At 39.3% G+C, this 27,664-nt stretch overlaps 1 protein-coding gene across 2 annotated transcripts in view; it reads right to left on the bottom strand.

Moving 5' to 3' along the window:
- Positions 1-27,664, bottom strand: part of GRIK1 (glutamate ionotropic receptor kainate type subunit 1) — a 281,281-nt gene that overhangs the window by 113,016 nt on the left and 140,601 nt on the right. For both annotated transcript variants that reach the window (XM_032798280.2, XM_032798281.2), the window contains exons 2-4: positions 22,315-22,482; positions 19,328-19,585; positions 5,750-5,931 (exon numbers count right to left, since the gene is read on the bottom strand). In XM_032798280.2, the coding sequence (XP_032654171.1) occupies positions 5,750-5,931; positions 19,328-19,585; positions 22,315-22,482 (608 nt within the window). The remainder of the gene's footprint in view (positions 1-5,749; positions 5,932-19,327; positions 19,586-22,314; positions 22,483-27,664) is intronic.

Consider the following 27,664-nt stretch of genomic DNA (forward strand, 5'->3'; position numbering starts at 1 on the left):
GTCCTGCGTCAGCATAAGGGGCTGGACATGATGACTTCTCAAGGTCCCTTCTAACTCTACATTTCTACGATAGGGGTATGGTAAGTTAGGAATAAAATACATTGACAGAGCATTATCAATGCTTGCTTACATATTGCTTATTCATTGTCAGTGTTATTATTCAATTTCATGAGCATTAAGTTACTCATTAATCAAATAATTAGATGTATTATCACCACTCTATTTCCCCAGGTTATAAAAATAAACCTTATTAAATGCATCTCATGCACATCCCCTCAATGTTAAATATTCTTATTATAGTATAGACTCAGAGAACCATGCTGTGTAAATGCAGAGTACAGTAACTCCATTGACTTAAATCAAGCTATTTTAGATTTACACTGATGGATTTGAGTAACTCGACTGCAATCCATGGAGTTTACCTTTCCCTAAATATGCACTTAGCTATAGTTGAGTGTAGAATTTGGCTCCAAATGTACATAAGTTTAGAGAGAATGCTAAATTCTATAAAACACTTCAGTTAGAAAATAACTCTTGTATCTAATTATTCCAGTTTGTGCCATCATACACATTGCTAAGACTTTGAACAAATAACTGTCTCCTTATGTAAGTGACCCAAGTGTCACTATAACCTGCTGACCAATGCGTGGTACATGTTTCCCTGTGTGCTTGATCCACAGAGGATGAATGTTGTACAGCCACCAGTTACAGTATCTGGCTCTTTAACCCAATTTGTGGAGGCTAATGCTCTTAGTTCTGGAAGTCTCATAAGTGTCAGCAAAGATGGTAGTTGACACAACATAGAGGATTTTTTCAAATTACATGTGTATAGCCTCATATCTCAAATTATAATTTAGCCTTTAAGGATCTTCCCAATCTCTCCCTGACTCTGTGTCTGCTGGATGTGTCTGTGTTTGCTGTGTCCTCAAAGCACCCAGCACGCACAGTCACAGCAGGTGCTCACTTTTCCAGTGGGGTACTATTCACACAGATACAGCCATCTAATGCTGTCTTATATTGCTTCCTAAATCTGCTCCATTCAAATGATATATGGCATTAAGGTACTTGTGAAAGACATGATGAGATGCACTGAGCATGCTCAGTGTTTTGACTGATGGCTTAAAACCAGGGATAGGATTTTGCCCAGCTGACTGATCTAATTTAGCTAAAGGAACCATTTTAAAGGAGCCATGTGATCATAAAAGGAAGTCTTCCTGGTTAACTGTCTCTTTAAGTTTAGTGAGAGAGAAGGGGATCATGGATCTGAAGATCTCTTGCCTGTGCTCCCAAGCCCAGATAGTGATCTAGAAGAAAAAAGCCACACTTAATCATGGGAATTCCTCTAACACAGGGGCAGCTCTATGTTTTTTGCCACTCCAAGTATGGCAGTCAGGTGGCCTGCAGGTGGTCCGCTGATCACATGGATTTGGCAGCGCGGGACCAGCGGACCTCCTGCAGGCATGCCGCCGAAGGCTGCCTGACTGCCGCCCTCACAGCAAATGGCAGGCCACCCCCCTCCACCCTGTGGCTTGCTGTCCCAGGCATGCACTTGCTGTGCTGGTGCCTGGAGCTGCCCCTGCTCCAATAGGAATGGGAGTAGCACCAAAGCTACTTAAATTGTGCCATTGTGCGCGGGCCGAGGGATCTGCTGGCGCTGCTTCCTGCAACCCTCGTTGGCCTGGAGCGGCAAACCACGGCCAGTGGGAGCCGCGATCAACCGAACCTGCGGACACGGCAAGTAAACAAATTGGCATGTGCCAAAGGTTGCCGATCCCTGGTGTAGACAATTCCTACAGCAAAAGAAAGGGGGGTTTCTGCCAATGTTGTTGTTCCAACTCTCAGAGAGGCTGTAACTTGGTTAGCAGAAAAATTCTTTCATCGACCCACTTGAGTCTACACTGAAGTTTATATCAACCTAATTCTGGTGCTCAGGTCGCAAAATTGGTCACAACCCTGAGGGACATAACAGGTCAGTCTAATTTTTAAGTGTATACCAGGTCTTAGACAAGTGGGACCAGGCTTCCACCTACCAACCAGTGACTGGGGGATGAGTACTGAAATGGTAGAGTTTTTAATCTTAAAAATAATTAAAAGGTCTGAGTTCCATTCCCCTTCTCTCCCAACCTCCCTTCCTACTAGAGCCATACCAGGGGTGGGGGTTAAAGTAATGCCAGTAGGCTGTTCTCCCCTTCCCCACCCGGGAAGATGTGTCCTAGGATAGTGAGCAGCATTAAGGAGATGCTGTGGAGCTCATTTTATATGATCTCCCATGCTGCTAAGCACAGAGCAGGATTTTGTCCTTGCACCATGCAACAACCAGGCTTCTGAGTTGGCTGATGGGCTGTGAAGCTGCCATACTATATGTGGCTTACTGGGTCCTGTGCAATCATGAAGTCTGGATAAATTGTGAGCTGGTTAAGGCCCCTAATACTTAGAGATAGTTTAGCCAAGGAAGGTTCTTTAAAATGTCATACATTACTTATTTTAATGAAATATCTTTTCATATTTATCATAGTAGTTAGAGTGCTTACTACTGTGGCACACAGTTTTAGCACTTCTATAAGAACTGAATTAGTTATTTTGCTGCTATGACCACCACGTAGATGAAGTGACTATAGAAATCTTCATAAAACATTTTCTCGGTATCCAAAATCTTATTAAAAATACAAGCACATTCCATAAAATGTAATAACAAAAGAAGTGTGGGAAAAGAGAGCATTGAAAACGAGTAGCTACAAAATCAGTCAGAGTTTGTCTAGCAGTAAAATCTACATCACTACGCTTAAGTCAAAAAAGTAAATTGCAAGTTAATGTTAAAGACTTCACCTTAGCAGGGAAGCGATGACACACAAAAAGAGGCTGTTATACCATGTATATCTAACCTCTTGCACATCTCAGGACACAGAACTTCCCCAGAATTATTCCTGCTATATTTAACTTTAGAATGGTTGGCCAGTAAGTAGGGTTGGTCAAAAAATAAAATTCTGAAAAAATTCAAAATTTGTAAGTTGTTTCCATTTCTCCGGGTTCAAAATGAAACCCAATTTTTATATTTTAAACACATTTTCTCAAATGTTGACATTATTTTAGTAAGTGAAAAATTTTATAACCCTTTCAATAACTTTTTTGATTAAAATGTCTATTTTTTTTAAAAGTCAACCATTTTTTAAAGAATGATGATTTTTTATTAATTAACGTTTTTGTTTAAAAATTTCACCCAGCTTTATTAAGGAATCTGAGCTCTGTAGTATTTATATATCTACAAAATCAAACTTTCCGCACCCAAACACCGTCCTCTTTTCATAAAGCCCAGGGCATACTTTTAATTTAATTTACATAGACATTAAAGATTTCATGTTTCTTTTAGTAAAAGAATTTACCTGGATGTCCCTGGCCAAAATTGAAACTCCCTCAATATCATATCAGTCTTTGTGAACTTTGCCAAAACCACATGGAGTTTAGACTCACCATTGGAACATAGCCATGGTAGAAGAGTTTGTAAACCTGCTCAAGTTCAGGAAGATTACACACTCTGTTAGCAGAATTTATAGGCTCTTTGTCAGCAGAGTCACACAGGCCTTGCATGTTTGTATACTTCATCCGCCAAATCACTGGTTTAAAGAGAATTAGACCGAGATTTTCAAAAGGAGGTTAGGTGCTATTGGAAAACGCCACAGTATAGACACAGATGGTGCAATGTGTTTAGTTTGTAAATTCTATCAGTTCAAAATTTAAGAAAACATGAAACTGTGGAGCACATAAGCTCAGTCAACCGAATTGTGTGGTTCAAGATGATCCCAAAATCTGTTGACGCAGGTGGTAAAATCTGTAAGCGCCATCAGCCAAATTGCTCCAGTTCCAGGAGGTTACAAACTCTTTTGGAGGAGTATTAGAGATAAATATTATGTTGTCTTGTAGTTCATTGACTAACATTAATCATCTTTCCTCCACATCTAGAATTACAACAAAGTATCATCTGTATCATAACCACCATTCATTCTTTCTTCTTCTACAAAAGCTTCAAAATCCACTTCTTATTTTGTCATCACAGCCAAAACTTTGGTTCACACCCTGGTTATCTCTCCTTTGACTACAGTAGCCACATCCTCTCTGACCTGTTATCGTTTCCCTCTCCAATCCATTCAACATGCTGTGCTGCTTCCTTCCCCACAGCTCTGACCCAAGGCACAGCCCTACTCAGTTCCCTGTTTCTTTCCACAGTTCACTTCAGGCTCTTTGTCTTCACTTTCAGTTCTTTGCAGAGCATCTTTCCTATCACTTGTCTTCCCCCCTGCACTCTATGCTCACTTTAGCCCACCGTAGCGCACCCTTTGGCTCCTCTTGTTTTTTTGACTCAGTGGTTATTTTTTCATAAACAATTTACTATGCTTGAAGTACTCCCCACCTCCACCAGGTAACTTTAGTCACTTCCTTCATGTCCCTTGGGACCAAGGCCGGCTCCAGTGGTTTTGCCGCCCCAAGCAGCCAAAAAAAAAAAAAAAAGCCACAATCGCGATCTGTGGCAATTCAGCAGGAGGTCCTTCTCTCCGACCGGGAGTGAGGGACCCTCCACCAAATTGCCGCCGAATAGCTGGACCTGCCGCCCCTCTCCGGAGGGGCTACCCCAAGCACCTGCTTGCTAAGCTGGTGCCTGGAGCTGGTCCTGCTTGGGACTGACTTCATTTGTTTAGCTTTCCACTGCAAAGCTCATTCCTTTGCCATATGTTCCTGCTCTTGAGAACTACCAACCTGTGTGCCAAAAAAGAAATCAAATTGCATGCCTTCCTGGGGCTCCCCTTCAGGTTTGCAGCTTCATTATGTCTGATGTAAGCCCCCAGCCTGTAAGCCAATGTGCACGGCCTGTGTGGTGCCTCACTGAAGCCACTGTGTGTCTGCATGGGCACAGGGGTCTGCCCGAGCTGATTAGTTTTCAGGACTGGGGTCTTAGGCCCCAATCTCACAAAGATTTTTACACCTACTTCACTTTAGGCACTGAATAGTCCCTTTGAAGTAAACAAACTACATAAATTTAAGCAGGTATATATATCTTTAAGGCAATGGGGTTTTAGACTGCAATCTCCTTGGGACAGGAATCTTTAGTTTTTATTTCTGTTTGTATCTGTGGTGCTGTAGAAATACCTAGATTTTTTTTTTAATTTATTGTTATGTACTATGGTGCCATTTTCTTTGCCGCTTTTCTCCAGCTCAGAGCTGAAATTTGGCAAGTTGCAGCCAGTGGGCCAAATTCTACCCCCTTACAGTGGTGCGAATCCAGAGTTGTTATGTTATCTTCAGTGGAATTACTGCAGACTCACCCCAGTGTAACTCAGTTTAATTTGACCCAATAGGTTTTATGGCGAGAACGACTTGATTTGAGCAAGTCAATGTGCATTTGGAAAATGATCCTTACATTTAGACATACGGTTAAAAAAATTGAAACAGGACATATTAAAAAAAATGAAACATTCCTATCATGCCAGCAGAATCCAAAGTTGTAACTACAATTGCAAATCATCTTCACTGGTGCAACCCAAATTCTCATCAGAAACATAGCACTGCACGCCTCCAAAGTGCTGTAAAACTCAACTGAGCTCATATGAGTTGCTCTGTATCAACCGTCTCTGATAGCAGATCTACAGCTTAATCCACATGAACGCAGTTTTATTGTTTCCCAGCAAATGAAAACCAAATGGCATTATATCTTTGAGAATGAGAAATGAGCATTATTGGTGGGGTTTTTTCCTCTTACCTGTTTAAGGATTTCTGCTGCTGTTTCATGTGAGCAATCAAATATCACATAGAACTCCTTGCCTTTCTTCATCTCCTTGAGTAAAGGCCTGGCATCTTTATTCCCAGAGGGCAACTGACGGATTTTGATTTTAATGTTATATCTAGAAGGGGCTTTGATGAGCTCTTGCAGGCGAATTAGACCTAGAAAATGACAACCAATCATACAGTTGACTGTTCTGTGAAATGAGTATTTATTGCCACTTACTCAATCTCTTATCATTCCCAATATATTTCAAGCTGCCACCAATCTAAAGGTTAAACTATTAACTTCTCATTTGTCATCTTTCTTGCTGGTGTGGTTTATGCAGCTGTTTTCCCTTTGTGGCATATTTACTTTGGAAAAATAAACACTACAAATAGGTTTGAATTTTTCTAAGATGTAATTCTTTCTCCCCAGCCTCTAATCATAAACATCAATGTTAAACAAAGCAAACCGGAAACTGTGTAAACCTCTTGTAAATGTTCCTTTATAACTTCAAAAGTGAGCAAATAATAAAGCAAGTTCCGGCAATAAGCGTATCCACCATAGTTCACTTACAATCCAGTAGATTAGGATGAGTGGCACTTACCAATATTTATTTATTATTTATGGGCATTTTGGTGGTGCTTATCACTCTAGTGCCAGAGTACCTTGCAATACCTTTGAAGTAGGGAATTATCATTCATTATATTTTTTGGAGAAAGTGAGGCACAGTGAAGTTAAGTGTCTTGTATAACAGTGATGCAGTGAGTATCTCCCGACACCCTGTTCTGTGCCTTAATCACAAGACCATCCTGTTTCTCATGCTATTAGACATGCCTAGCTTGATTTCCAATGGCTTAAAAACTCAGATCTTTTGATTTAGGACCAGATCTTCAGTTGGGTGTAAATCTGTACAGTTTAAGTGAAGCCAGCAGGACTACGCTGATTCACCACAGTCGAGGATCTGGCCCCAACTATTTAAATACAGTACACTGCTTACTAACAGGGCTGTCAAGTGATTAAAAAAATTAATCATGATTAATCATGCTGTTAAACAATAATAGAATACCATTTATTTAAATATTTTAGGATATTTTCTACATTTTCAAATATATTGATTTCAATTACAACACAGAATACAAAGTGTATAGAGCTCACTTTCTATTTATTTTTATTACAAATATTTGCATTGTAAAAAATTTTTTTCAGTTCATTTAATACAAGTACTGTAGTGCTATCTCTTCATCATAAAAGTTGAACATACAAATGTAGAATTATGTACAAACAACGCATTAAAAAAAACAATGCAAAACTTTAGAGCCTAGAAATCCACTCAGTGCTACTTCTTGTTCAGCCAACTGCTCAGAAAAGGAAGATTGTTTACATTTGCAGGCGATAATGCTGCCTGCTTCTTGCTTACGTCACCTGAAAGTGAGAACAGGGATTCACATGGCACTGTTGTAGCCGGTGTAGCAAGATATTTACCTGGCAGATGCACTAAAGATTCATATGTCCCTTCATGTTTCAGCCACTATTCCAGAGGATATGGGTCCATGCTGATGACAGGTTCTGCTCGAAAACAATCCAAAGTAGAGCGGACCGACATGAGTTCATTTTTATTAACTGAGTCAGATGCCACCAGCAGAAGGTTGATTTTCTATTTTGGTGTTTTGGTTTCTGTAGTTTCTGCATCTGAGTGTTGCTCTTTTAAAACTTCTGAAAGCATGCTCCATTCCTCATCCATCTCAGATTTTGGAAGGCACTTCAGATTTTTAAACCTTGGGTTGAGTACTGTAGCTATCTTTAGAAATCTCACATTGGTATCTTCTTTGCGTTTTGTTAAATCTGTAGTGAAAGTGTTCTTAAAATGAACATGTATCTGGCATGTAAATACCTTGCAACACCGGCTACGAAGTGCCATGCAAATGCCTTTTCTCACTTTCAGGTGAAATTGTAAATAAGAAGTGGGCAGCATTATCTTCCGTAAATGTAAACAAACTTGTTTGTCTTAACAATTTGCTGAACAACAAGTTGGACTGAGTGGGCTTGGCTGTAAAGTTTTACATTGTTTTGTTTTTGAGTTCAGTTATGTAAAAAAATCTACATTTGTAAGTTGCATTTTAACGATAAAGAGACTGCACTACAATATTTGTATTTTTCAATTTATCTCATACTATTTCTTCTACTTATCATTTTTACAGTGCAGATATTTGTTGTCAAAAATAATATAAAGTACACTTTTCATTCTGTGTTGTAAGTGAAATCAATATATTTGAAAATGTAGAAAAACATCCAAAAATATTTAATGAATTTCAAGTGGTATTCTATTGTTTAACAGTGCGATTAAAACTGTGATTAATCACGATTAATTTTTTTGAGTTAATCATGTGAGTTAAGTGCGATTAATCAACAGCCTTAATTACTAACCATCTAGCTCAGCAGAGGTCCCTGCTCTTCAAAGAACTCTTGAATAGTTTTTTAAGTGTCATTGTTTTCTCTTTCTAATTATGCATGAACCTAAATTTCCCACAAAAACCATATGATGTACTCCTGCTGAGTGAAAGTAAAAGGGATCCGTGAGAGGGTGAGCTCTCCACACTGGCCCTCAGGGCTGGGGGTTGGGGCATTGGAGAGGGTTTGGGCTGTGGGCTCTGGAAAGGAGTTTGGGTGTGGGAAAAGGTTCAAGGCTGGGGCAGGGGATTGGGGCACGGGAGGGGAGTGTGGGGTACAGGCTTTGGGAGGGGGCTCAGGGCTGGGGGGTGGGAGCTGAGGGCTGCGCTTACCTCCGGTGGCTCCCTGCAAGCGGTTGCATGTTTCTCCAGCTCCTAAGGAGAGGTGTAGCCAGGTGGCTCTGCACGCTGCCTCCGTCTGCAAGCACCATCCCCACAGCTCCCATTGGCTGGCCACTTGGGGCAGGGGTAGCGTATGGAGCCCCCACATCTACTGCTTTGCCTAGGAGCTGAGGGAGATGCCATTGCTTCTGGGGAGCTGTGCAGAGGCATGTACGGAGTCTGCCAGCCCCGGCCAACCAGACTTTTAATGGCCCAGTCAGTGGTGCTGACCAGAGCCTCCAGGGTACCTTTTCGACCAAGTGTTCCAGGTGAAAAATGGACACCTGGCAACCCTAAATGTAACTGAAGCTGATGCTAGACCCACTTACCACAGGGTTTACACTGCACTGTGTTCATGGGAGACCCTTTCCTGCTGACTTCCTTTACACTTTTCGGGGAGGTAGCGTACACAAATCAGTAGGAGAGCGCTCTCCCATTGACACAGCATGTCTTAACCAGACCCGCTAAATCAACAACAGTGCCAATTTAGTCAACAGTGTAGACATGCCCTGAGCGACCTAGCTGGAGGGCTAAGTCACAAAGGAGACACGGAGGGTCTGGGAGTGACAGTGGAACTGCAGACAAGAAGGAGAGACAGCATAATTGTGTGCAAACCATGGCAGAGGCTATCTACCTCAGGAGCTAATCCTCAGAGCAACCAGGAGAAGGCACCAGACCAGTAGTGAGTGGTGAACCTAGGATTGACTCCTTTCCAATTGTGGGTAACCAGACCCCAGAGAACCCACATGAGGTTCTGTCTCAGCTTCGCCTCTTCCCTCTTTACCCACCACCAGATAAAATAATCCCAGACATCGGGGCTTGTCAAATGACACCCAGACACACAAGCTGAAACCTGAGTTGTCTGGGTGAAAACGGGATGGGGGGCAACCCTAAGTCTCAGTGACAGAATAAACAGAATAAAAGCAAGAGATACCTACTAAGAAAAGCTAACAAATAGTAATTATGAAAATGAACCCCTCAGCGGCCAGCATGAGGTGTATTTTACCTTGTATCAAAGGGGAACCATATTAGTCTGGCTCTGTAAAAAGTGACACAAAGAGTCCTGTGGCACCTTATAGACTAACAGACGTATTGGAGCATAAGCTTTTGAGAGTGAATACCCTTGTGTTTGAACCTACTTGGCTGAATAATCCTCTAGTATAAGCGCTGTACTAATACAGGGCAAACTACAAGATAAAGCATCATTTTGTCCTCTGATGTTGACTGATGATTGCTACTTTGCATGGTGTTGGCTTTCACTCAAGAACTCACTCTTACATTGGAACAAATGCCTTTTTCCCTGTTGTACTGGTTCTGTGCTTTTCGGGTTTTTTTTTTAAGCATCACAGTCAATAGTATTCAAATGGAAAACCTTGTACACATGGTCAGAGACCACAGGCTGGCTTCCATCCAGGTGTCTAGATTCATTGTTATAAGAATGGAGCTCAGGCTTCTGAAACTTACCAACAAGCAGGGGAGTTTATGTAATTTGGCTGTAAACTTGTAGTTTGGCTGTCTCAAGAGTTCAAGTATTTTGTTGCAAACTGTGATGCTTCAGCCACTGAGACCAAAATTATTTTAACAAAGAAAAACTGAGATTCATAAAAAAATCATTTCTTGTGCGTCATACCAACAATAATACCCGAGCTCAGTTATTGCTTTGTTTAAATGTGTTCTGTAGCAACAGGAATTATAATACAGTTATAGGTGAACTGTAGGAGCAAGAATGGGATTTGCTGGAGAAAATGACTCCATATGGCAGGGGTGGAGGAAAACAGCCTAGCTTCCGCAGAATGTACGGTGGGAAATGTAGGCTCCTACTGATGTCTGTGGTCTTTCTAATGTAAAAGCAGAGTAAAAACCAGAACAAAATGTATTTCATCCCTGACCTCCCCACCCAGGTTTCTAGGAGCAGTAGCTAAGTATTCTGGGCCAATTGAAAGGACAAGGTGCAGCTGCAGGGGAACAAAGAAATTGAAGAAGCACTTATATCTGAAAGCAGCTACTATTTTAAGAACAGCTAAAACTCCACAAACAGTGACTGGAAGTAATCAACAGCAAAGAGAAATATCTTTAGAAAGTAAAGTGTGAGAGAGAAGTTTCACTTTCTCCCTCCACCTCAAAAACCTAGGACATCATCAAATTGTGATGGTATTCAATTCTCAACTTGAAAAATTGAAGTGTATTAGCTGGGCAAATGCAGCACTTAGAATTTCAGGCTCTGTCACTTTGGTGGTAATAGCTCAAAAACTCAATCTGCATTTGGAAAATGTTAACAAATTAGCAATCAAGGCTGGTGGTGTTGGTGAAATGGAGTCTGTGGTTCTAAACCATATAAGAAATGATGGATAAGGTGGGGGTAGTTGATGAATAGTGAAAGAAAAAAGGTGAAATGTGGTATATGCCTGATGTGGAGTCAGTGGAAGGATGCAAAGAGGGGGTAATATAATAGTCAAAGTGATGATCCAGAAAAATGATTTTTGCAGCAACATTTTGAATGGATTTAGGTAGGAAAGATACCGCTTGATAAGACCAGACAAGAAGAGGTTGCAGTTGTCAAGATGTGAAATAATGAGGTCCCAGAGGAGAATTTTAGCTATGTGGATGAAGAAAACCCATATCTTAACGATATTGTGTGTAATTCCTAGGGATGGAAATTGTATTGTGAACAGTTGCATTCTTAATTTCTTTCATGGATTCATATAGTCATTTATCAGAACACTTGAGTAGTATTTTTTACCCCATGGCTATTTGACATATAGTAAAACCTTTGCTAAAAACTGGAGGAATTAACACAAAATAGGGTATTAATTCAAAAGTCAGTACAAATACTTCAGGAGTGTTGAGGAAGGACGCTCAGTATCTTGCACCTAAAATTCACTGAGAAGTTTGATAGATGTTGATTGATGAACTCTGGAATTTGGCATTCCATTCACAAGATGGTGTTTGTATGTGTCTAGTTGACTAAAAGGACAACTGGTGTTTTTTTAAAAAATTAAAATTGTATTAGAATGTGAAAGAAGCAGATGCTATGCTGTAGATACTGCTGAAGAGGCACTGTTTTTATAATCCCTTGGAGTGCATAATTTTCTGAATAAATCACCTCTTGGTTGAAATTTCACACACTTGTTCTTTGACCACCTGGTTTATGGTTGTTTGAACACAGGAAAATTATCTAATTAGATTTAAACAGTCAAAAAAGAAAGAGAAAAGAGGAGATAAAGCTCATATAAAAAGCTTTAGGCACCCTGACAATTAATTAATCTTGATCACAGGATGACTATGAGCCACCAATGTGATATAGCCGTTAAAAAAGCTAATGCAGTTTTAGGATGCATCAGGTGAGGTATTTCCAGCAAAGATAAGGAGGTGGTAGTCTTGCCCACATGCTCAGGGTTTAACTGATCGCCATATTTGGGGTCGGGAAGGAATTTTTCTCCAGGCAGATTAGCAGAGGGCCTGGAGGTTTTTCACCTTCCTCTGCAGTGTGGGGCATGAGTCACTTGCTGGAGGATTCTCTGCAGCTTGAGGCCTTCAAACCACAATTTGAAGACTTCAATAACTCAGACATAGGTTAGGGGTTTGTTGTAGAAGTGGATGGGTAAGATTCTGTGGCCTGCATTGTGCAGGAGGTCAGACTAGATGATCATAATGGTCCCTTCTGACCTTAAAGTCTGTGAGTCTGAGTCTATAACAATGATCCCCCAGAAGAATTAGAAAATCATAGTGGGAGAAGGCAAACTCAACCCACTAGCAGCATATAAATTAGTAAATGGTAGCAATTTGATGGTATGTATCATGGTGTGGGTCTTCTTTCATTTACCTCCACCTCCAAAAAAATTGAGTTATTTTACCTCAATCTTTTTCTAAATCAGATTTGTTTAAAAATTTCAAACATACCTTAGCCTTATTCTTTATTGAGGAAATGTGCACTGATATTTTTTTAAAGAAAAAATCTTTAGAAATAACAAAATTTTCTTTTATAAATATATGGATGCTAATAAGGCAAATGCATGTTACAGTAGGGGTCTATTATAGACCACCAAATCAATAGTAGGAGTAGGTGAATGTGAGGTATTTCTAGAACAAATAACAGAAATATCCAGAACAAAAGAGCTGGTAGTAATAGGGGACTTTAACTACCTAGAGATCAACTACCCAGGCATCTGTTTGAAAAGTAAGGTGGCAAAACACAAAGAGTCTAAGTTCTTGGATGGTATGGGGGACAACTTCTTGTTTCAGAAGGTGGAGGAAGTAACTGAGGGAGAGCCATTTTAGACATGATTCTGACTAACGAGGAAGAATTGGTTGCAAATCTGAAGACTGAAGGCAATTTGGGTGAAAGTGATCATGAAATGATAAAGGAAGGAGTGTGATCAGCAGAGTAAAGGTAGTGGACTTCAAAAAAGCATATTTTCAAAACTGTATAGAACTGATAGGTAAGGTCCCATGGAAAGAAAATCTAGGGGAACAAGAGTTTAGGAGACCTAGCAGTTTCTGAGAGACAATATTGCCAGCAGGACAGGAAACTATCCCAATGCAAAGGAAAGCTAGGAAGAAAAGTAAGAAGCCAATATGACTCCATCAGGGGCTCTTTAATTACCTGAAAATCAAAAAGGAATGGTACAGAAAGTGGAAGCATGGATAAATTGCTAAGGATGAGTAACAAATAATGACACCATCATGTAGGAACAAAATCAGAAAGGCTAAGATGCAAAATGAATTATACCTAATAAGAGAGAGAAAAAGCATTATGAAGACGTTCTTTAAATATATTAGGAACAAAAGAAAGATGAAGAAAAGTGCAGATCCACTATTTAGCAGGGAAGGAGACCTGATAACAGAGGACATCAAAAATACTGAGCTGTTTAAATCCTTTTTTCCTTCCTTCTTTACTAAAAAGATTAATAGTGACCAGATAATAAGGGGGGAAGGAATGCAAGCCAGAATAGGGAAAGAACAGATTAAAAATATTTAGATAAATTAGATATATTCAAGTCAGCATGGCCTGATAAAATTCATCTTAAGGTACTTAAGGAACTAGCTGAAGCAATCTCCGAACTATTATCTTTGGGGAACTCCTAAAAGATGGATGAGGTCCCAGAGGACAGGTGAAGGGCAAACATAGAAACTTTCTTGAAAAAAGAGCACCTGGGGAATTATAGATCAGTCAGCCTAACTTCAATACCTGGAAAGATACTGGAAACAATATTATTAAACAATCACTTTTTAAGTATCTGGAGGATAATAGGGTCATAAAGAATAGCCAACATGGATTCATCAAGAACAAATAATTCCAGACTGACTCAATTTCCTCAGGGTGACTGGCCTAATGGATGGGGGGAAGCTGTAAATATATCTTGATTTTAGAAAGGCTTTTGACACAATCCTACATGACATTCTCATTAGCAAACTATGGAAATGCAAATCTAGATGAAATGACTACGAGGCAGGTACATAACTGGTTGAAAGACCATACTTAAAGAATAGTTATCAATGGTTTGCTGTCAAACTGGGAGGGCATATCTAGTGGGGTCCCAGAGAGGTCCCTCCTGGGTCCAGTACTATTAAATATTTTCATTAATAACTCAGAAAATGGAGTGGAGAGTATGACTATAAAATTTGCAAATGACACCAAACTCAGAGGGATTACTAGTGCTTTCCAATTCAAAATAACCTTGAGAAATTACAGAACTGGTGTAAATTCAATAAGATGAAATTCAACAAAAACTACAAAGTAATATACTTAAGAGGGAAAAAATCAATTGCACAACTATAGAATGGGCAAAAACTGGCTAGGCAGCCATATTTCAGAAAAGGATCTAGGGTTTAAAATGGATCACAAATATGAGACAACAATATGATTCAGTTGCTAAAAAGGCTAGTTCTGGGTGCCACAATTTAAGAATAAGATGGGCAAATTGAAGAGTCCACAGGACAATGACAAAAAACATAAAAAGGTTTAGAAAACCTGACCTGTGAGGAAAGGTTAAAAAAACTGGACAGCTTTACTTCTGAAGAAAAGAAGGCTGAGACACCTCATAACAGTCTTCAGATATGTTAAGGGCTGCTCTAAAGAGGACTGTGATCTACTGTTCTCCATGTCCACTGAAGGTAGGACAAGAAGTAATGGACCTAATCTGCAGCAAGGGAGATTTAAGGATAATTAGGCCCTGGACTAGGCTTTCAAGGAGACTGTGGAATTCTGTCATTGGAGATTTTTAATAGGATTGTACGCAACAGAAGGTAATTCTGTTTTGGACCTTATGACAGATCATCACTAGACTGGAAGTTGATGGTTGTCTTGTGACCTGATTACATTCAGTACTGGTGAACAAAGGACAGTCTCAACCACCAATATATATATACTTCAAAAGGGCTAATTTCCCAAAGGTGAGGAAAATTACACAAAATTGATTGGGAGGATAAATTTAGACAGAAAAATGTGAATGAATATTGGAAGCTCTTTAAGAAGGTTTTACATGACCAAAGAGTCCAGTTTCTCAAGCAAGAAAGAAGACAACTTTGGCTAACAGCCCATTGTGTTTCAGTGGCAAAGCGAAGCAATCTGGATTACTAGGTAATCTGGGCCTACAGAAACAAATGCAAACAGAAATTATCTACTCTGACTACTTACTGAACTAATATCTTTAAGTTCCAGTTTTGGTGCTTCAGACTAGGAGCCAGTTCCTCAGCTGGTGTAAAATAGCATAGCTCCGTGGAAGAATATTTGAAGAGTTCTGACAAATAAATAATTGGAGAGACCGTGTAGTAAAGCAATGGCTTGGGAGTCAGGAGACCTGGATTCTATTTCCAGGTCAGCCATTAAGCTGCATTAACAACAAGGAGTCTGGTGGCACCTTAAAGACTATCAGATTTATTTGGCATAAGCTTTCATGTGTAAAAAATCCTCACTTCTTCAGATGCATTAAATAAAATTACAGATGCAGTTATTATATAATGGCACATGAACAGAAGGGAGTACCTCACAAGTGGAGAACCATTGTTGACAGGGCCAATTCAATCAGGGTGGATGTAGTCTGCTCCCAATAATAGATGAGGAGGTTTTAATTCTAGGAGAGGCAAAGCTGCTTTTGTAACGAGCCAGCCACTCCCAAATTAATGGTGTTAAATTTGCAAATGAATTTTAGTTCTTCTGTTTCTCTTTGAAGTCTGTTTCTGAAGTTTTTTTGTTCAAGAATAGTTACTCTTAAATCTGTTATAGAATGTCCAGGGAGGTTGAAGTGTTCACCTACTGACTTTTGTATCTTCCTGGTATCTGATTTGTGTCCATTTATTCTTTTGCGTAGAGGTTGTCCGGTTTGGCCAATGTACATGGCAGAGGGGCATTGCTGGCACATGATGACGTATATAACATTAGTAGACATGCAGGTGACTGAGCCCTTGATGGTGTGGCTGATGTGGTTGGGTTCTCTGATGGTGCCTGCATCTGTAATTTTCACTTCATGCACCTGAAGAAGTGAGGTTTTTTCACCCACAAAAACTTATGCCCAAAAATCTGTTAGTCTTTAAGATGCCACCAGACTCCTTATTGTTTTTGTGGATATAGATTAACACAGCTATCTCCTGATACTATTAAGCCGCATTGTGTTGCTGGGCAAATTACTTAATCACTGTGTCCCTTTGTTCTGCCTCCAACCCTTTGGCTGTCTTGTCCATTTGAAAGAATATAAGCTCTTCAGAGCAGGGACTTACTGTGTGTTTGTACGGTATCTAGCACAATACTAGGTGCAACTGAATAAGACTAAAAGTGCTCTTAATGTACACATAATTTCTAAGAAAAAATGAAGTTTGCTGTTTTCTCGCAGGTTTAGTTTTTTCTTTTTATAGTGTAGTCATTTTAAAAAAAACCTGAGCCGCTCAGAATCTAAATGTGGTATCTTTTATTGATCACACTTGACTTGTTTGCTCTGCCGACTCCCATTTAATGTCATGATTGATTATTCATTTACATTGTAAATATCTCTGCAGATGAAATCTCTTTAACATTAATCATCTCTGGAACGTAAGTAAGCAACACTTAAATGTTTTTAATGCTAATTGGATAATATATTGCTAGATTGAAACATAAATTTACATTTATATATCCATAAATATATTTTGACATCTTGTCCTATGAATCCAGCAAAACGCTGCTGAGCTACAATAACCTTACTGGGAATGAAAATGACCACTACAGTAAACCTAGTCTGTTTTTCCCTCTTTGTATACTCTCGCCTACTTGATAAATTCCATAAGTACACAGAGAGCAGAATACTCATGTTGAGATCTGCAATGTGATCTGAAATAAGAGTTTTGTCCTTTGTATTGCCACTGATAGTATAGAAATCAAGATAAAAGTATAGTTCTTAAAACTCCAGATGTGGTTAGCAAGGATTCTGTGTTCATGACATACATTTTATAATAGAAGTTATCAGTTTTGAGAATCCCATTTAAAGGCTTTGTGGTCGATAGTAAGATACTTGGATTGTACAGAATGAAGGTAGATAATCAAGTATCAAAGGATCTATTTAGACACCACCTGAATGCCTGTAAAGAGATATGAAAGCCCCACTATCTTTCTGTGGGAACTCAATAGACAATGGAAAAAGAAAAAAATTAAGTCATAGATAGTCAGCAGTGCAATACCACATTTGGGAGGCAAGGGTTGTGACAGATGAATAATGAAAGTTTCAAAATTGCTTAGTGTTAGGCTATGTTTTCACTGCGTAAGAGATGGGATTTTTTAAAACTGTGGGATAACTAATGTACATTAATTGTCCCATTGTAACAATCCTAGTGGAAACAAGGCAGTGTGGTTTTACTGAGAAGTAAACTAGGTGAAGTCAATGCTATACACCAGCCTATGACTGATCTCACCTACGGTAGTTTACCTCACAATAAAAATACAGTGCCCGGTCTCCACTCGGATTTTAGAGTGATAGCCAATGCTGGTTAGCTATCCTGCTATAAAAGCAATCATTTCTGGCAGTGAAGACAAAGCCTTAGCATAACTGTGCGATTGATGTTGGAGTTAGGCTAACATGATGGAGCACTTTTTTAAAATCCCACCCTATAGTTGTAAGCTTAATACCTTTACCCCTGGGGGAGTAGACAGTGCGTTGCTAAAGACTCCATCTTCCCCCTTCTGTGTTATAAGAAGCAGTTTGCATGAATTCCAGAGAGACAGGAACATATCCAGGGTTCCTTGGGTGCTGGTAGTGGACTCCACCCTGAAGCATTTTCTTAGCCAAGGCTCTTAACTAATGTAACTTGGAGGTTTTTGACTGAATAAAGACTTTGAAATGGGATTACTTTCAACTGGCTGTTGGAAGCTGAGGCAATGCAACTTCAGCCTTGATATTTTTTGTTTTGTTTTGTTGCTTTTTTTGCTTACATTGAGAAGAGAGTGTATATGAGTGTGTGCTGCATGTTTAAAAAAAATGCAAGTGTGATTTAGTCAGCTCAGTTCCTCTGGCCTCTGTATTGTTTTTGGAAGCATGGTAAAGAATCGCTTTTGTGATTTATGGGTGTTGCCCTTAAATGTCATTTCATCTGAGTCTCTGGGGTGCCCTAAGAAAAAATGTGTCTGTATCCCTTTTTGCTTGGAGTTCCTATGTTTTGCAATCTGACAGTTTGCAAATTTCTATAAGCTGTAAATGGAATGTTGCATATACACTTTTCCTGCAACAGGTAGATTGCAGACCCTGAGCTTTAAGCCTGTGTCCACACTGTAGTTTAGACCATGGCTGCTCAGAGGCAGATTAGGGGTTTGTGGGGCCACCATGGTCTGAATGCATTGATAATCAGTGTCAATTGCAAATCCAGTCTCTTTCAAATATTCAAAAATTCTTAGATAGTATTCAGGAAAAATTCCTAGTCTTCCACCACCTTTGGAAACACTTCACCATGTTCCCAGGAAGGCAAAATTTTCCCCAAATCTCTTACTTCACTGAACAAAAGGATACATGCTAGTGATACTTATCTTCTATGGTATCCCAGTGTACAGCAATGAAAGCATCATCCACGTAACACATTGTGCACATGGGGAAGAGGGCTTCACCACAAAGGAATATGTTTGTCTGTATTTCATTCCCAGGGGAGCAGCATCAGCAGCAACTCGAGAATTCACAGCCTGGCTATCATATACAGTACTCACTTGTTAACCAGGTTGGTGATTTCAGGACACAATTTTGGGAGACACAGATCATCCATGTTAAAAGGGCTTCAGTTTGAGTTACTCAGCTGTAGTCTTCTACATACAATTACTTCCAGGTGAGCTAAGCATCAGTGCAATTCTCAACCTGTCATTCATAGATTCCAAGCCCAGAAGGGATCATTGTGATCATCTAGTCTGACCTCCTGTGTAACGCAGGCCATAGCACTTCCCCAAATTAATTCCTAAAGCACATTCAGACAAACTATTACTCAGCACAGCCTATGGAGATTAGCTATTTGATTCTGTATTATTGTTCTCAGTGGTGAAAAGCACAATGTCATTTTATAGCTGTGATCAAACCATATTCTTTCTGTACGCAAAGCACCAGCTGGTACCATGAGGGCGGTAACACTTGAATGTGCAGCTCTGAATTCTGATCAAGAGAAAACCTGTAAAAGTGTGTCAAGTGATCAGCTTCTACACTACATCCTGGGAGAATTCTCCCATATGTGCCACATCCTACTACCTTCAGTTTTTATTAAACAAAATATCTTTATATATAATCATGCTCCAACTGTTACATACCTGTACTGTCTTCATATACTACTGTCACTATTTTCCAGTTGTAATATAGTACCAAATCCAAAATTGCCCTACTGATGGCTGCATAGTCTGGGTAAAGGTTGATATAAAATGTATCTTTGTTATCCACTGTAGGGTGCTTCCATCGGGTCTGTATATGTGGAACTTCAAGAGCATTGCAAATAGACTGTACTGCACTGACCGAGGAACTGTGGGAGGGTCCAAACAGTGCAGCTACACCAAGCGCAAGCTGGTCACATGCTGAGAAAGAGAGAGGAAGGGGAGAAAAGAACTGTTAATGATCTGCAAAGTCAGATAATGTGCTGCATTTTTTGTTTGGTTTTGTGGCACATTCCATGTATTGAAAGGCATGCTTATGAGAATGGGTGACCTCGCTGCTCTCCAGTCCCCCAAGGCACCTGCGTTAGAGATGCTTTACATTTCACAACTGATGAGCAGTATATCACAGAATCAACTCACTGCAAATAAAAATAAGATGGCTTTCACTTCATTACCTTTCATCAGACTGAGCTGAAATCCCTCACTCAATATAGTGTTATCCTGGAGAAACCTAGAGCTATGCTGACAACCTATATGTCAAATGAATGTCATTTGAATTAAGTTTCATGGCAGAGTGACAATGGAGAGATTCATTTAGTTGCAACAGACACTATAAAGGTTCCCTTGATGACAGGCAAACTGCTATCAAAATGAGTTAGTTTGTTAATTTCAAGCCAAAGAGTTATAAAGAGGCAAGGGCATTGTGATTCGTGGTGTATATTTCCTGCTGTTTACTATTAAGGGTGAGGGACATTGCTACCAATAAAAAGGGGAATGCAGATTCACTGCACATTGGTATATTCATTTTTTAAAATGTCAAGCAAATGTTGTCTTCTAGCGATTAAGTCATTTAAATACAAAATGATGTAATGCATATTCAGTCCAGTCTTGCTCCCACTGGGGACAAGAGCAAAATTCCCCTTGAAATTCATAAGAACAGGCCAAGGCCAGTGATATCATAAGAAAAACAAATAAGATTGTTCGGGAAATAAAACATATCAAATCAGGATACCATTACTCCAATCACCATAACATATACTATTTCTAGCGATAAACTAGAAAAACCCACTCCCATGTTGCTCTACACCTTTCTATTCCTCTCCTCTTTTCCTCAGGCTAATCACTCTAAAATGCACAAAATTTACAGTTCTTATATATGTGATAGAAACATTTGCAGCTAGATTTCTATCTTTATGGGTTGGAGTGAAACCAACCATTCTGTGTGACCTGCAGTGATCTGATTCTTTGTTTGGTGGAAATGTTGAACAGACATAAAATAAACTGCAATTATTTGAAATTTCCAAACACCTACAATGAACTGAGCTCTTCTCTACTAATATTTAAATCTGTGATACTAGTCCAATGTGACAGAAAATCAAGCACTTTTTCTTTTCTCAGCTTACAAATGAGCACTGTACACACACAAAATGAAACATGGCTTTGCAAGGTTTAATTTGCAAGCCTTCATAAAGGATTGTGAGTATTGATGTCCAAATGATAAAGATGCTGTCAATGTTTTATGAGGACCAAAAGTTAACATTTTTATTTTGTGGTTTGGAATATGAGTTTAACAGTATTTCTAATCATCTGATTAGATGTAGTTCTCAGTAGCTACAATGTAGGATCTTTTTGTGGAAACTGAAATTCTTTGTCTGTTGAAACCTACCACATTCTATGTAGTATGCATGAGTTCAAAAATGATATTTGAAAGGCAAATTAACAAGAAAAACTACAAAGAACTGTCTTACAAGGTTCCAGAGTAGCAGCCGTGTTAGTCTGTATCCGCAAAAAGAACAGGAATACTTGTGGCACCTTAGAAACTGAGCTGTAGCTCACGAAAGCTCATGCTGAAATAAATTTGTTAGTCTCTAAGGCGCCACAAGTACTCCTGTTCTTTTTGACTTACAAGGGAATTTTATGTTTTGCCTGAAGCAGCTCCCTGGATTTTTTTGTTTTTTCCCCCCAGTTGTGTAATAAATTACATTGAGTGCTATGAGGCAAATATACTAAAAATTTGGGCATCTGAAAAGGTGTCAGCAAGTCATTGTTTCTAACAAGCTTCATAATGTGGGTCTGCATATCTATTGCAGTAATCCTGAGCTTGCCTTCTAGCAAACTTATCGAATGCGTTTGCTTTTACAGTAACACACTGTTTTAATGAATGAACTGCAAAGCACATCCTCAATCCTTGGTGATTTATGGCTCTTTTTTCTAGTCTCGTTTCCATCAAATTTTGTGACAGTGTCTTAATTCAGGGAACTCAACTACTGTCTATGGACTTTTAGTTTACTTTGAGGGTGTCTTCTAGAAATGAATGATTAGGCTGTGTCCAAGGAAAAAGTGAGTCCCAAATGACTTTTTCCTTTTTAGTCTGCATGTATGTTAGATGAGGTGTCAGACACTTGTCTTCCATTCAGGGAAAATAAATGGATGAGAATATATATTTCTTACTTTTTCAAGCCCAGTTTTTATAAATTGTTAGAACAGAGCAACCCATCTGCTGTTACGCAAAGTGTTAACATTTCAGGATAACCTCTTCATTCACCCTGTGCTTAGTACCTTGGAATTAATTTGGCGTGAATTATGTATATCAGTGTGTCTTAATTATGAGATATCACATCTCACTGTTATCTTCTAGGCTGCTTTCATTTTCTTCAGAATTCTATGGTGAATCCATTTTTTTAAAGAGAATTGGGTTGGCCCTGCCATCTTTCATTTGGTGGTGCTAGGGTTTAGCTAGAAATATAGGTAGTGTATCAAAGACTAGATAAGAATTATAAGTGTCTTCCAGCTTTAACTACTATCTCCCAATAATGCTGTAGACTGAATTTTCCTGCTATACTTTGTCTATAAATATCTGAGCTACCGTAAAAGCATAACACTGTACGGAACATACAAATGACAGAAGATTAAAATATTAAGAAAATTACCTCGTCTTGAAGCTTCAAAACTATCAAAGAGATTAATTCTCTGGATGTCGTAGGTTAATGTGGTATTAGGCATCAGTGTTCTGTTTCTGTTAATGTTGGTGACTGCAAACTTGAAAGCTAATTCTTCAACATTAACAGGTTCATTTTCCACAGTTTCAAATATTCCTCCTGTAGAAGCAAGGAGATAAAGGAGAAGCATTATTCGCCTCTTAATTCATCACCTATGCTTAAAAGATAAAAGGAAATTATGAGCAATAGTAGCCTGAGTAAAATTGCTGAATGTTTTCTGCTATGAATAAACTACGATTTTAAGACTAATGCATGCGGGGTCATTCATTTTATCCATATTACTGTAGAATAAATCAATATTCTACACACTACCTATAGAGACATCTGTGAAAGATGCTGCAGATGTTCTATGTAGTTATTTTTGAAGTAACATACTTTAGGATGTCAAGTATCAGAGGGGTAGCTTTGTTAGTCTGGATCTGTAAAAGCAGCAAAGAGTCCTGTGGCACCTGATAGACTAACAGATGTATTGGAGCATGAGCTTTCGTGGGTGAATACCCACTTTGTTGGATGCTTCTGACGAAGTGGGTATTCACCCACGAAAGCTCATGCTCCTGTATGTCTGTTAGTCTATAAGGTGCCACAGGACTCTTTGCTGCTTATACTTTAGGATAAACTTTTCAAAAGCATGTAGGTGACTTAGAGCCTATCTTGGGGAGGACTGCCCCACTCCCTGGGAGGCTAGAAGGCTCTAGCCCATAGCCGCCAGGCTGTAGGCCCTGAAGGGAAGGGCCTAGCGAGTGCAAGAGGCTGTAGGGGAAGCAGTCCAGGGGAACAGACAGAGGAGGGGAAGAAAGAGGACAGTGAGGCTGATGCCAGAGGGTCCCTGGGCTGGGACCCAGAGTAGAGGGCAGGCCTGGGTCCCCCCCCCTTCCTCCTTGCAGTACACCCAGTCATTAGCTGTAGGGAGCAACCATTATAGACTATGCCTGATCCCTGACAAGAGGGATTAGACATTGGGATGTGTGGTTGTGCATGGTGGCTGGAGTGGAGGACTGCTTCACTTCAAGGGTCTTGAATAGCAGCCAAGGATCAGCAGGAATGCCTTGGCCATGCCCTCTATATTGGTATAGCTGAGGTGGATTCTATGCTACTGGAGGATTGCCTGCGCTGCTGGGTTGATCCTCCCATGATTAGCAATAGCAGCTTGTGGGGCACTTTGCATCAGCGCTACACCACAAAGCAGCTGCACCACAGTGCTGGATCCAGACCAAGGATCTTACAGCAACATTAATTTGGGCACCTTATGTATGTTGTACATTTTGTGACATATTTAATATAAACAGAAATATATTAAGTTATTGGTAACCATTTAGCAAGAAAGGCAGGAAGGGAAGATGCTGCATGTATGCAATGTGAATTAATGTTGTTATTGGAGCCTTAACTTTAACACTTCATTCCTTGAAAAATTTTAGCTCTCATATTAACATTGTATTAACACCATGGTGGGTCCACCCACATGGAGCCACTTAGAGGAATGGGGCCTTAATGGGAGCAAAACTAGTCCATTACACTCTACGCATGGATCATTTTATCCACTAGTGAAATGAAACTACTTCTGGGGTGAAAAATTCCAGCAGTTTAACAGCACACAGAAATGTCGCACGACAATGAAAGATAAAGAATCCTGCTATCCAATTTAAACTGTGGGGAGAAATGTAAGTAGATAGAATGCAGCTTCTGAACTTGGAATTTGGTGAAGGAACTAGAACTAATCTCCCTGTTCTGACAAAGTTTTATAAGTGCTCAAGAAAAATGATACCTCCTGCAACAGTGCCCACTAGCACCATGCTGGAGAATTGGTTCAGCAGTTTCTCAAAGGGGAGAACACTACCTATTGAATAATCACCCACAATACTTTTTGAAGCATGTAGGTAGGTGGTTTTGGGGATATGTCCCACCTAAATACTGACTCAACCCTTCTTCAACTTGTAAAATCTGATAGGATCATGGTTGTGCATCAGGGCTGCATGCCATTCCACATGGACAACTATATTAGTTCCTAGGTTCTGTTCTGCTTCTGTTATAATTTCAGAAGCCAGAAAATAAAATTTGGTCTGCTCCTGATTATACTGCTGTCAACTTAAAATAGGTCTATCTGGAGACTTGAGATGAGTTTTCCAAGGAAGGGCCTTTTTAAGAGTAACAGGTATGGTTGGGTTTTTGTTTTGTTCTTTTCTGAGATGAATTGAACATTACAGTGGAATGCCTTGGTGCCTTCTCAGAGGGAAATTTAGGGGAAAGGAAGGCTAGTATGTTTCAGGGTTCCTAGGTCTTCCTGACCTGGGGCTTAGACATCTCATTTATGATGACTAGAATATATACTAACCTCTAGGGACATTTTTATGCCCATAACACATTCAGGCTTTCTGGGAACACTGCAATTTGATGAATGCATAACAAACAGCCTTTTTTTTTTAAAAAAAAACTCCTTTAAACAGCAATCTCCAGATTCAGTACTTTATTTAGCAAGCATGATTTACTCATTTTGGATTTCTCAGTTAAATATTTTCCCATTTCCCTTTGTGAAATTTAAGCACCAGATATCGCTTTATATTTTCTGTTCATCAGACTATATTCAGCTAATGTACTACAATCTCTTGCAGTTTTGATGTCACCGATATAGGTTTAGTGTAGTCATTAGCTGACAATCAGGGAAGGGAAACACACAGTGGCATTAAGACCTGCTTTGCATTTTAACTCAGCAGTAAAAGCACTAGAAGCTATCAAAAGAAAATAAGATGGCAATGTCATCTCTTTCTATAGCTACTCTTTAAATATGCAACATTATATTACCTCTCTAATCCATATAAAATAGCGTATCACATCTAAAGCAATGTTCTTATTTAAGTTATATACTGCAGGGTTAACTCTGACTGCGCAATTGTTGCAGGTCCTAGAATTCTTTTTGATAATGAACAGTGGCATTACCAACCAGTTTACTGTTCCTTTGGTTAACCACAATTTACCTTCCTTCCTCTCATCAGCCAACAATATTTCTCTTCTCTTGGATTACAGCCCCAGCCTCTTGGTCTTAGGATAAGAAGATACAACTGATTTGCCGCTCACTCAGCCTTGCTTTTTTGTTCATCTTTTTCTTCCTCAAGTTGCATTGCTACTTACCCCTGAAGATGAATGTATACATCTGCAGTGAATAATATGGTTAGCTTTAGGGGTAATTAACAATGCAACTTGAATGGCATGTGTACAGAGTGGCAATGAAGTTGGCTAAACAGTTGTCTCATTGATATAAGTTTTCGGTTGATTATAACTTTGCCATATAATGGGAGGTGTTGGACATTCTCTGTGTGTCAGATCCTGTTCTCCTTACTCAGTTTGCTCATCTGAATAAGGCATCAGGATTTGATCTTTTGAGTCCAGTCCTCTTCCAACATATACAAACATTGACCAAATCTACTCCCAAACAGAGGTAATTCTGTGCTAAAGCAAATCAGGGTCTGTCTATATAGTATGCCATCCTCTTTTTCTTGCCGTTGGTTTCTTTAAACTATTATGATCTTAGCAAAACATCTCCTCTATCTTGCTTGCTACATATTTTATGCTTCTATAACTTTAGTTTCCTGAAATACTTTAAATGGTTTGATCTCTCAGATTTTGGGTGCTTCACACGCCACATGCACATTTGTAAATGCAGGCATCTTCCCACCCCCCATGCAGAAGAACCTAAGAGCCTCCACTGGAATATTTACATCATCATTATTGTGATCCAATCATTTGCAACCTACATGCCAATTTAAAGGGCCCTAATCCTGAATGAAATTCTTGTGGGCAGATCCCTGTGCCTGCACACAGCCGTACTGATTTCTGTGCAGGAGCAGGGCATCTATTGATACTGCTCTCCTTACTACATTGGGGAAAACTGGAAATATTTAAGATAGTCTGTATTTAGGACCACACTTTTTCAGATGTACACTCAGAAAAAACAAAAAGAGAAATTAAGATTAATTAATATATATCACAGTAGTCATTTATACTTAAAAAGCAGAATTTTACATCGAACTTTTTTGGTCTCCAAATAAGAAGTGTCCACGAAAGCTGCAAGCTGATTTTTTTTTTAAGGGAAAAAATGCACATCCTAAGAATATTACTGAAAAGGACAGAATCCTCATTGGAATATCATTGCAAAGCAATCTCAACAGGAATTGTATATGCATTGTTGTATTCTAAAAAGTACTCTGAAAGTATTTCTAAAAGCCTGCTGTCTATAGCTTAAATACCTGCTGTATTTTAGAGGGCTATGCAAGTGTTCCAGATATGTCTCATCTACACTAAACGTGTTAAAGTACTTTTGAAAATGGTTTATGCCATATACATACCAGATGTGTCTGTGTGTGTGAGGTACTCTGGGTATGCCAGCAAGCATTAGTTTTGGATATGCAATTGATATGTATATTTATCTGTACATGCATCTGTATGAAGCAGGGTGTTTAGTTGAACTAATCAGAGATGCACAACTGTCAAATGTTGGATGCTTTTTCATTGGGAACTGGCCTGAGACCACTAAACTGATTATTTTCAGAGGCCAACAAGCAGCTATCTGATTGTTCATAGTTGTTTAGGACAAGATGCCACCACCCTTCTTCATGCTAAATAATGTCTGTATTTGAATAGATTCCTGTTAAATCATACAAATAAAAGGGATTATTTACAGAGTAAGGTGCTGCTCAGTGTAAAAGTGGTAGAATCTACTCTTGTGTGAACAACTTTGGATCACTACTGACCTGGGTTTGGTTCTAGCCAGTGACCTAAATGTGAAAAGGGTTATATCAGACTAGAAATCCTTCACCAGCCATCTTTAAAAATGATAGTGAATAAAATGTATCCTGTTGTAGTCTATTCTTAATATTGCTGGAGAAATTTAACAAATTATTGCACTAAATTCACCTTCCTATATTTATTCAATACCTCACAATCATGTTTGTTGTGAGCTCCCAGATTAGAAGAGAAACAGAAGTTTAAGTGATAAATTAGTTCTTTATCATACTTATCAGATGCTGCAATTAAATGCAAGTGAAGATTGTACAACATTTTAAAAATGAATTAACCAGAGGGCTCTACAAGAAAAAGATCAATACACTAGACTCATAGACTCATAGGTCAGAAGGGACCAATATGATCATCTAGTCTGACCTCCTGCACAAAGCAGGCCACAGAACCCTACCCATCCACTTCTATAACAAACCCCTAACCTATGTCCGAGTTATTGAAGTCTTCAAATTGTGGTTTGAAGACCTCAAGCTGCAGAGATTCCACCAGCAAG

The sequence above is a fragment of the Chelonoidis abingdonii genome, chromosome 1, assembly GCF_003597395.2.
Source record: "Chelonoidis abingdonii isolate Lonesome George chromosome 1, CheloAbing_2.0, whole genome shotgun sequence".
NCBI lineage: Eukaryota > Metazoa > Chordata > Testudines > Testudinidae > Chelonoidis > Chelonoidis abingdonii.